The following is a 12,029-nucleotide window of genomic DNA, read 5'->3' on the forward strand; positions in this document are numbered from 1 at the left end:
TAGGGATATTTGGAGAAATGCTTTGAAAGAGAAGGAATAAACTAGATTTGCCTGATGGAGGGTTAAAGAGTAGGTTAGTCTAAAAATCGAAAACTGCTGTGAAATATGGTACAATACAGAGGAACCCGAATTTCTGTTGGGTGTCCGCAGGTTAGCCTCCCAAGAATGGACAAAGTTTTAGAGCCCTTTGCCATAAAGGGGATTTAGATCAGTAGATTTGAATTGGGCAGCATTATATGTAGGCAAAACTGTAGAGGTGAGGAGAGCAATAATATTGGTAGAGTGTATAAGCATGAGAATAGTTTGTGGACTTGAACCATTAGGAGAGAGAAATATTTGTGAACAAGATGTTCATTGGCAAGGAAGGAGAAGATCAAAAATGACACCAAGATTATGTATATATTTGTGTATTCAAGTGGAGAGCAATAGAATGGAAGAAAACTTTTGGGGAAAGTGCAGACGTGACAGGCAAGAAGTTTACCTAATAAAAGGGAATTGAAAAATAATACAAGGTTAAATGACTGACAGTCTAATATTGTGGTGTGTATAATATAAGTCACAGAGGAAAAGAAGAGTATTCAGGAGATAAATTGCAAGAGCGGCTAGGGGAGAAAATAACTGTATCTAGGGGAGAAGTACAGGCGAAGTAGGAAGGAAGACCAAGAACAGAGCCCTTACTCTTAACAGAGAAGAAGAGGTGGGAGTTGGTCAAGTCCAGAAAAGTGAATTAGTGGTAAGTGAGTTAGGGATAGTGAAAGATGGAACAGTACCTAAAATGGATCAAATCTGTTTATTGAATTTCTCAATACAGACACCAATGGCTATAACCCAGAGAAATGCAGAAAGAAAAAAAGAAAACCGACCCATATTCAAACTGCATTATAGTTTTGCTTCCTCACTTCCCAACGGCCCGTTACTCCCAACACACCACCTCCCCATGTGCGCTCCAACCAACACAACCCTCCGGTTACAAGTGAATCCACTGTTTACCAATTTGCCTTTCATTCTGGTCACTCCTGTCCAAGCTCACACTCTATCTCAATGCTACATTTCTAGGAGTATTCTGGTGGGAATAACCTTAACACTGTAAGTTAATGAGGAGAAGAGAGTTCCCCAAACTTTGTGGAAAGAAAATTTTGAAACTGCAACCACAGTGTCTCAAATTTCTGGGCCACTCTGTCCATTCCTAAAATATTCCATAAGTAGCACAGCCACTTATAAACTGTGGACTTTCTCGACCTGCCCCACAATGCTGTGACGGCTTGCCTTGTGGTCGATAGGGCTAGTGATGTCTGTTGGAGAGCCCTATTCTAATCTGTAATGTAGACTGTAAACATTGGTATATAGATGTGAAACAAGTAGCATCTTGACATCACATCTTTCCAGTATGTCTGAGGTCTAGGACACCCCCAAAGTAGGTGAAGTAAGGGTACCTTTGACACTATAGCCATGCCAGCATCTATTGATGTTAACAGCGTCCCAATTATTTATATATATATACACATATGAATATACACATATGAAATAAGACTGTTATCTCCCTGCTTCAGAACAATCGTTCTTTCTATTTTAGTCCGATGATTGCACATGTTTGGTTTGATTAAGGAATGCCTAAATCACTGCCAATAATGGCTCCAGTCATCCTCGGGTATTCTGTATTCCTTCTGTAGTAGGTTAGTGCCATTGATTCCATCTCTTTAAAGACGTCCCACATACTAATGCATCCAGCTTCTGTCTAAAGAATTTGAGCTTCCCTTAACAGTTTATTTGATTTTGTTGCTCCATGTTTGCATATAGAAGGGTGTTGTCATGTTGTCTGTTTCCGTGATTTACAGCTTGTAAATTCATAGCATCTAGTTGCAAAACTTGTTACACATAACTTTTCTCTCGTTGGGTACTGTTTTACTCAGCAAAACTGTTTGATTAAAAAAATGTAGTGAGTGAACAGTCAAACCCGTTAAAAAAATTGTACACTTATTTCTTAATTATGCAGTTGTTACCATGTTAACAGTACTTTACTTTTCACTTTATTTCTGTTACAACTCCATAGCTTTTACCTCAGAAAATCTTGCTTTTGAGTTTATTGTAAAATAAAAAAGTTGAAATTGCTTTCTTCTTTTCCCATTTTAGCAATCATGTCCCTCGCAAGAGCCCGAAATACCTGGCATTGTTCAAAAACACTGGCAACTGGTAAGCCATTTTTTTCATTGGTTTCGTTCAGTACAATGGAAAATCTTTAAACTTGCCCAAACATCTGAAGCACTATATCATTCTGGACACCAAAATAAACAAATATTTTAGCGTGTTCTGTGTAAGAGCGGATTATTCATAAGGATTCAAATGTTCATCATCAGATTTAACTTTTTCTGTGAATAAGCTATTCACTACAGCGCAGCAGGGGAGAGGCTAGTTTTATGTCAAGAGCTTTTATCTTCTGATAAAACCTGACATTTATTGAAGACCTGTCCTTCATTACATTTTGCTGTCAAAACAGAACATGACCAGTGAATACATTTTGAACAGAATCTGTGCGATCCATAGTAAACAATTCTTTTTTTAGTTTGTGAAAAGCCTATCTAACCCTGTCCCCACTTAAACCAATGACGTCCTTTCATGTCTTCAGTCATTTGATTTGCCTTAATTAGCTCCCCATCTGTGATTGCACTGTTAAGTAGCTGGTGGTGGATGGTTGGCTCAATGCGAGTCTGTCCAGAGGTGAAAACGCTTGCAGCAGAAATGTTTACAATTTAAAGGTCTGTGCCTATAGTCACTGCAAGGTAATAGAAAAATTATGTATTTGGGTATTACAGTAGTTTGAGAACAGGACTTTTTTTTATTTTTCGAGGTCTCTCCTAGGCAGTGCATTTACTGTCTGTTGTGAGACATATTGTTAGCTTACAGTGGGCTTAGAGCTCACCCTTTGGTTACAATTGCTTGATTGCATGTCACTCATTTGCTCGCTACTGTTTCACACGCTTCTTTTTTCTTTTTGTTTAAGCACTCAACAAGAGTGCATGTTTTCCAGCTGTCTCATTAGTGTACTTCTCTCCCCCGTCACATTCGCCTGTGTTGCTTTTTCTCTGCTTGTGTGGTTCTTCTAAAGACAAGACCTATTGGTTTTGCCAGTTCTTGTTATTTCTTTGGATTCTGAAATCTAACTTTTCCCAGTTTTCAGACCTAGAGTTATGATAGGTGCAAGAAGCATAGGGCCTTGTAAATGCTAGATTTAAGGGTTGGCATTCTTTTCTAAAAGCGAACAAGGGAACCTCAATGCGAAAATAAATGTACAGCATTTACATCAGAAGCCCCGTAGGCTTTGATTATATGCTTATCTTCATAGTAGTAGTAGGTTATTCAGAAAATGTACTTTGAAGTTAGTTCAGTATTTATTGGCCAGCATCCTAATCTTGCATCACATGTAAAAGTAATCGTTGTCTTCTGTTTCCTTAGTGGCATGACCATCACCTGCTCTTCCTGTCTCTTTGTAACTTCATTTGGCGATGCCATGGCCAAACACTTGGTGTTTAATCCATCACATACTTTCAGCAACATTGTGTTTGGAGGTAAGTGTTTGCATAAGTGATATTTGAATAGTATGCTTGTTAGCATGATAAACTTGATACCATGTTAAAATGATTCATTATCAAGAAACATGGAAACCTAGCACTTTATTATCAAAAAGGACAGTTGATGCTTTGTAATTCAGCATTCGGGTAGCAACAAGAGAACTTACCAGGTTGACTTTCGCACCATTTTAGAATAGTACAGGTATCCATCTGGTGTGCAATATTCGTGCCATGATGTCCTCCACTGGGTATAATTTCTAGCAGTGAATGGAAGAAATGACTTACTACAACACTCTATTACCTTAGTTTCATATTTGGACATGAAAGCCACAGTGGTTGGTGATCGGCTTGACCTAGAGTTGTAGGCTTCGCAAAGCACAGTTGGTGAATTTGTCATATTTTTTCCTATGAACACTTTCCAATCCTTTTTGAACCACCTTTATCCTGATGGAAAGTACAGGGAAAAAGCTCCTCCCTTCACAAAATGCTCCTGTTAGTCCAAAAATGGTGTCCGGTATATCATTGACTTGATTTTCTATATTGATGGACTATGCATGTTCTATTGATGTAAATAGTAAAGCTAGCATTGCCTGGCATTCATTTGTAGCCAACCGCATTGAAGTTTCACCCACTGTGGCAGATCATACCTTTGAGTCTTCTCGAGGATCTAGTCTGACTAGAGAATTTTGTCTCCTTAGTTTGAATTATCGATCCCTCCCGAAACATAAACACCTATTTAATCTTCTATGGGATTCTCCGCCCGATGCTCTGCTTCTTACTGAGACATGGCTGCACGAAGGCTCTTCACCAGATGTAATTATGTCTCTCCCGCCTAATTACGTTATAGCTAGGAAAGACCGGCATGATCGGACAGGTTGGGGGATTGCGATTATTTTTAAAACAACTTTCAATGTAAAATTGACGATTTTTCGGTACCTGACCGTGAAGCTCTTTGCTTTGTGCTTTCCCTTACACCTGAATTTCACGTTTTCAGGAGTCCTGCTATATCGTCCCCCTGGTTATGCTAGTAATTGGTGTACCTCTTTGCCAGATTTGTTAGCTCCACTTCTATTAAAATAGGCAAATTTCACCCTACTTGGTGACCTTAATCTTCATTTAGAAGACCCTAAGTGCAGGCTGGGCTCCAATCTCATAGCGGATCTTGGTGCCCACAGCCTAAATGTGTGCAACACTTGTCCCACATCATTTGGCGGCCATCTACTGGATCAAGTCTTTTCCAGTGTCTTGGAATTTAAAACTGCCCCCCCCCCCCTTGCCACTGCTGTGGTCTGACCACTTTGCTGTGCATTTTACCATTAGAATCCCGCCCAGTTTTCTGACATCATGCCCTAACCAACCCTTCAAATCAAGGAATTGGATGAAACTGAATATTCCAGCATTGAATAATCTATTGCATCATAAATGACAAGTTTTAAAACAAGTGATGGATGCTGATTCTGATCTGGTTTATAATTGACTTGCAGAGGCAATGGAGCAAATCTTACCTGCTGCTGTCAAACGCTCTGGTTGATCTTTGCCGCCAGCCCCTTGGTTTAGTGAAGCACTGAAATATGAAAAACAGTGCAAGGCCCTGAAAAGGTTATGGCATACGTCCTACACAGAAAAAACTAAAAGCCAGTATAGAATAGCGCAAAAAAAAATATCACGGCCTCTGCAAACTGGCATGGGCTGCGTATTTTACAGAGAAAAATTAAGCGCTAAAAATTGTTCTAAAACCTTGTGTTCGAGGCATATGAGCTGCAGATTACACACTTGTGCATAGATCGCCATCTGGTGTTGGGCCCGGATGTTTACAGTTTGTTTTTCCTCTTGGAAAGTCTTTGGAAGTCACGAAGTCGGTGACTCCTCCCTTGGATCGTATTGCGCATGGGCTTCGGCTCCATCCTCAGATTGTTTTTCGCCAACAGGGAAAGATGGAGCGTTGTATCTAAATAAGATAGACTGGAACAGATACAGGTAGCCGGGGAGGCGGGTGGGTGTGTGTAGATCTGCAGCTCTACATGTTAAGAACAGATGCATACTGGTAAGTAGCATATTCCGTTCGAGGCATATGAGCTGCAGATTACACACTTTTGCATAGACTATATAGCAGTTCCCAACCTTAGCGGCGACCACCGGTATCTGTTGCAGTGGTTTGAAATAGTGTTTTTAGTACAGCCTGGCCCACACTAGCTTGTTGCTTGGTTTGCACATCTACACAGTAATGTTTAGTGAAAGTGTGCGGTGTTGACCATGTAGCTGCTTTGCAGATATCATCTAATGGGATGTTCCCTAGAAAAGCCATAGAAGCCCCTATCTTTCGTATAGAGTGGGCTTTAGGGGGAACAGATAGCGTTCGTTTTGCTTTGTGGTAGAAAACCTGAATGCATTTTACAATCCACCTAGCTATCCCTGATTTTGAGATGGGGTTGCCTTTGTGTGGTGGAGAGAAAGAGACAAAAAGTTGTTTGGTCTTTCTTGAAAGGTTGTGTTCTTTGGATATAGTAAAGTAAGGCTCGTTTGACATCTAGCGTGTGTAGAGCCCTTTCTGCAACAGTTTGAGGTTGCGAGAAAAATACCGGTAATTCTACCGATTGGTTTAAATGAAAAGGGGAAATGACTTTAGGTAGGAATTTTGGGTTGGTACGGAGAACAACCTTGTTCTGGTGCATTTGGAGAAAAGGTTCTTGTATGGTAAGTGCTTGTATCTCACTGACCCTTCTAAGGGAAGTGATGGCTACAAGAAAAGCTGTCAACCATGTGAGAAATTGCAGTTCACATTTATGCAAAGGTTCGAAAGGCGGTCCCATTAGCCTTGTGAGAACTATATTTAAGTTCCACACAGGGGGGAATTATTCGTTTTAGGCCTTCCATGAAGGCTTTAATGGCAGGCACTCTGAAAAGTGATCGGTGCTGCCTGTATTGTAGGTAAGCGGCAATTGCTGCAAGGTCTAGCCGAATAGATGTATATGCTAGGTTACACCTTTGTAGATGGAGTAAATAGCATATGATATGTTGTATAGACATGTCCAGAGGATTGATTGTGTTGTTATGGCAATAAACAACAAATCTTTTCCACTTGGCAGCGTAGCAGGCTCTAGTGGTAGGGCGTCTAGCTTCTCTGATGACGTTCATACAGTCAGGGGGAAGGTTAAGGTATCCGAATTCTAGGATCTCAGGAGCCAGATCGCAAGGTTGAGCTGAGCTGGGTCCGGCACACTGTCTGAGAGACTACACTACACTGAAACTACTCGCCTGCTGTGCGGGCAACCATCTGAGGTGGAATCTGTGTGCTGTTGCATTGTGGATAGTGAGAGGAGTCACAGCAGGTCTTGTGACTTTAACTTTTCTGAAGAAAAGCAAGTTGCAAATATCCAGGCCGAACAGGAGATCATATGAGTATGCAGAGCATGTATCAAAACAGATGCGTAGAGTATAATATTCTGTATGCTCTTTATTACCATTGTTGAGTTTGGGGAGTGACCATAATTCCTAATAGCTGATGCCTCAAGTGCATGTTAATATGCATGTTGATGTCCCTCCCCTCCAGTAACAATGATAATAAATAGCCTACTACACTCAACCGATATGCATGTATGGTTTATGCAATTCTATTTTTTCACTTGGTATTGTAATAAATAAAGGTATTAAACTGGAACCAGAGAATAAGGGATGCTTGAATCGTTCCCTGTTGTCAAAGCTCACCTGGCAACTCTCTTAAGGTTTTGGAGTTCACCCTACACTTTGTATCTTCTGTCAACAAGGATAATTAAGGAGTTTCTAAGAGGTCATTTCAGAGCATTTCTGCCAGAAAATATCTAGGTATTTTCTAATGAGATGATTGAGTAACATTGCTTATGCTTAGATTGTCTTCACAGCTGGACTAAGGAAATAGTCCCCCCCCCCCCCCCCCCCCCCTTTACCAGCAAATCTGGCCACTCACATGTGTCCAAAATGCAGCAGTTGGGGGTGCTGGTGAGGCTTAGGATATATTTTGCCCAGGCTAGACTCCTTGAATTGGATACCTTTTCACGAGTGCATTCCACTCTAATTCACTCTCTTCACGGTCTTCAGTGCTAGTCACTCCTTTCTGAGAATCAGATGTGTTCACTGAGCTTTCCCTGTGCAGGGCTCTTCTCTTTAGAACTCTCTGCTCCTTACTCCGTCACTTGAAAGGTAAGTACCAGCTTATGAGCTGTAAGTTGAAAGAGAATTAAAATTAGTCCACGCTCAAAATGATGATTATTGCAGACAATAGGTATTTAAAACGCATAAACATTTTGAAGCGTTTTTGTTATATTGTAATTTACCTGATTTTCCTTTTGTTTCAGCAGTTTCTGTAAGTACACAGCCCGTTTCTGCTTCGATGCCCCTCGTCTCCCATAGTTCATTTGGAAACCACTACGTAATGACTGCTTCGGTGGCAAACAGTGAGGTCCAGAGTAGTGATGGGGTGAAGAAGACACTGGTCACTCTCTTACCCAATATTAGCGGTGAGATATGCAATTTTAATAAAATCACACTTATATTGTTGCTCATCTTCATGTGGAAAGCAGTTGAATAGATTTCAATGCATGCTTGTTTGGTCGGTCCCACTTTGTGAACTAAAAGGCATAAAATGGTGGAGAAAGGTTTAATACCATGGTTAGCACTTTCGTTACTAGTTCCTATATTTACTGACAACCTAGGGAATGTGTTTAGCACAAGGAAATTCACCTAATTACTCCTTCATCTCATACAGTACAAACAATTTGAAAAGGTTTCTCTTCCTCTGAAATAGGTTGTTATGTAATCCTCCCACATTTCTTGCAGTTTAAGATGACTGCCATTGATACTAATGCAACATAATGGTTCAGTCTCCTGAAAGCCCCTTAAACAAGGGAACATTACTGCTAAGTCTTCTCACTTGGAAAAAGGCTGCACCAAATTTGTGGACTAGAAAATTATTCTGCAGTAAGGCAATAAAAAATGAAGCTGAGAACTATATGAGTCAGTTGGAAGCATAATGATGTGTGTGATACAAACGTAGAGATCATCTTTCTAACTGAATTGGTGCAGTCATTTAGTACATACTAGTAAAGACAAGCATATAGAACAATTTGTATGTGTAGGAAACTGGGCTTTGTTGCAGTTGTTACCCCCCCCCCCCCCCCCCCACTCTGTGCCCCCTTTTTAGCTACTAGATGCTGATTTTCAACTGACAGTGCACTGAGCTCTGCTAACCAGACCTTCGTGCCAGTGTTCCTTCCCCAAAACAAGGTGTTGTTTAACTGTGCTACAATTGGCTATGGTCTGCCGCATATCTCACACCGCCCTGAGGGACCCACACACAAATTCCACACAGACTGCATTTGCAGGCTGTGTGACATGGTGCAAACCATGATTGGAAACCTGACATGACACACTACTGTGTTTCATGCCAAAGTCACTGCATATAATATATGTAAATCACCCCTACAGCAGGACTTTGAGCCCTGAGGCAGGATGCATTATATTTTAAGTGAGGACATACCTGCATAAGCAGATATGCCCCTTTGATGTCTATCTGGTTCTGTTACTAGATATTGCAAGTGAGCGGTTGGGTCATCTAAAGGTATGTACTGGGCACTGGTCAAAATGAGTTCCCCAGTTACATAATCGCTTCACTGAAAAATTTGGTATCAAACACCTCTTATTAAGGTGTTTCCTGAATTCAAGCAGGGATGTAGTCTTCGTAAGGGAGAGCGGGAGAGTGTTCCATATCCTAATGGTACCATGTCTAAAGCTCCTAAATGCCCCCCCCCCCCCCCGTTTCATCGTTTTATCTCTGGGGGTGAGCATTAAAAAGGCAGCTGAACGTAGTGACCTACTGGGAGAGTACCAGTTAAAAATGTGATGGAGAAATTTTAGGCCATCTCCATGAAGTGGCTTGTGTGCGATGCATAGTGCCTTAAATTTCACGCGCTGGCCAACTGGAAGCCAATGCACATATTGAATCCCGACCCTGACGGGACATCCAGGACCAATCTAGCAGCGGCATTCTGAACTGATTGTAGTCTTCTGAGCTGGTTGGACTGCAAATTAATATACAAGCATTGGCATAGCCAATAGGTCTCGCTTTTGGGACCTTATAAGTGTTCAGTTATCCAGCACAATATCCTTGGTGCAACAACATCAACTGCATGGCTAAACACTTATAAGGACCCAAAGGGGAGACCTATTGGCTATGCCAGTGCTTGTTCTTATTTTTGAACTAGCAGGGACATTAAAATACCAGTCATGTCGGTAATAAACGGCCAGGTGGTAACCCTAATCATGACAGAATTAGGCTGCAGAGGACTCCGCAACTTTATAGACCAAAACTGAGGAAAGATGGTATGTGGGGTTTAGACATCTGAATCGTGATCGACATCGTGTCTGTTCCAATACTGCGGTAAACCATTCTCAGTGGTTCCCAATGGTGATGTGCAGCCTCCCCACAAGGCTTGCCACATGGATCTGGTGGCAGGAAGCCCCGTTGGCACGAGCCCTCTTTCCCATCCTCTGAATGTTTCATCGAGTTCCGGTTGCCACCTGTCAATGTTCTGCCGCAGGAAATCTGCTGGATGGGAGAATAATACAGCTCTATTTGAAAAGCTTAATTTCCAAAAGCCTGCTTGCTACGTCACCCGGAGACTCACAGAACAAATGGAACACAATGGTTGCCCAAGCAATCATGTCAACGCTGTTTTTCATGAAGAGCTGGTCAGTGACACGACAGGCGCTTTGCACGTACAAAGTATGAATGGGTGTAGGCCGTCCAGATCACGCATGCTCGAGCACGCGCATATCCATGCACTCAATTCTAACCATACTCCGTGGATATGTAATACCTCCCGGAGAAATGTCAATAGGCTAATAATCATTACTCACTCTGACTGACTAAGTGATGTAGATAGATGTCAGAAGTTAGATGACAACATGCGAACCTTCAAAACAAAACTACTCTCCAGAATGCCGAACCAATTATTCACGGCAGCCTTGGAAGCCAGCGCTCAGTGACGTCGCTCACGGGGCAGAACTATGTCGGTGGCACATGCTGAAGTTGTAGCTAAGTGTGGATTCTTAGCCAACTCTGCCTTTGGCACACACAAAACGTGAAGTGCAATGGGGGTCATGGGCCAACCAGGGCACGAGTCCTGAACAAGCCACCCGTGACGCTGGGCCATGAAGAGCCGAAAACCCCCCCGCTTTATTACAAGCGTGCTAAGCTACAAATCCGAGCTGCCAAGGGAGGGGGTGGCAAATGGTGATCACTTTCGAGGCCGCTTTGATGTTCTCAGTGACCCGCGGCTCACTGAGAACATCAAAGCGGCCGCAAAAGTGATCAGGCAGGCTGACACATGGTGCGCGCGCCCGGCGCACATGCACTGTATTTGGAGGCCTGAAAAGGACTAGTTTGCACTTCCAAAACCCCATTTACTAAAGCTCTCGCCAGAGCAGCGCTAAAGCGCTGGCTCAGGCGAGACCTAACAAGGCATTACAATAGTTCAACTTGGATAAAACCAAAGTGGTTAAAACAGTTTTCCTAGCCTTTCTAGGAATATAGGGAATGATTTTACGCAAGGACACCACCTTTGAAATCTGAGACTTAAAAGGAAAGCTTCTCGTCTATTATGACCCCCAAATTTTTTGCTTTCGCCACCGGAGTAGGAAGGGGGCCCAAGGAACTTGGCCACCAGGCTGGTGAGCAAAGAGGAGAAAGCTTTCCAAACAGCACCACCTCGGTTTTGTTAAAGTTTAACTTCAAGCAATGCCTACTCATCCACTTACTCAAGGAGACCATACAATCATGGAGTTTGGTAAAATAGTTGACATCCTTGTCTATGGTTGAGATCACCAATTGGGTGTCGTCGGCATACGAGGTCTGGATTAAATCAAAACTTCTAATTAAAGGTGCTAATTCGGACACATAAATATTAAAAAGCGTTGGGCTCAAAGAAGAGCCCTGCGGTACCCCACAAGGCAAGATAAAAGGTGCTTATTTAAAATCGCCTAGTTGCACTGTCTGAGTTCTATCTGTTAAAAAAGATGTTAAAAGCATAAGAGCATTACTTTCCAAACCTATGCACTTTAAACGTTTTAACAGCAAGGTGTGGTCCACGGTATCAAATGCCGCGGACAGGTCGAGGAGGATAAGAGCCGCCGAACCTCCCCCATCCAGAGCGGTTCGGATTTCCTCTGTAGTCTTTATCAGGGCTGTCTCAGTGCTGTGGGATGACCTAAAGCCAAACTGACTGTGATCTAGGAAATTATTTTCTAAAATATGTTTGGAGAGTTCTATGTTTACAATCTGTTCCAAAATTTTAGCCGGAAGCGGCAGCCTCGCAATAGGTTGATAATTAGCCAGATCCGTTATTTCTAAATTGTTTTTTTTTTAGTAGCGGTAGGATACAGGCTTGTTTCCACCTGGTTGGAAATGTTCCTTGTAAAGTTATCTGATTA

At 42.1% G+C, this 12,029-nt stretch overlaps 1 protein-coding gene across 9 annotated transcripts in view; it reads left to right on the forward strand.

Annotated features, from left to right (window-relative positions):
- POGZ (pogo transposable element derived with ZNF domain) overlaps positions 1-12,029 on the forward strand; it is a 411,414-nt gene that overhangs the window by 366,862 nt on the left and 32,523 nt on the right. For 7 of the 9 annotated variants that reach the window (XM_085639417.1, XM_085639422.1, XM_085639421.1 and 4 more), the window contains exons 17-19: positions 2,131-2,190; positions 3,451-3,563; positions 7,898-8,059. In XM_085639417.1, the coding sequence (XP_085495543.1) occupies positions 2,131-2,190; positions 3,451-3,563; positions 7,898-8,059 (335 nt within the window). The remainder of the gene's footprint in view (positions 1-2,130; positions 2,191-3,450; positions 3,564-7,897; positions 8,060-12,029) is intronic. The other 2 variants (XM_085639420.1, XM_085639423.1) reach the window with 1 other exon arrangement.

Source organism: Triturus cristatus, chromosome 12 (assembly GCF_964204655.1).
Source record: "Triturus cristatus chromosome 12, aTriCri1.1, whole genome shotgun sequence".
Lineage (NCBI taxonomy): Eukaryota > Metazoa > Chordata > Amphibia > Caudata > Salamandridae > Triturus > Triturus cristatus.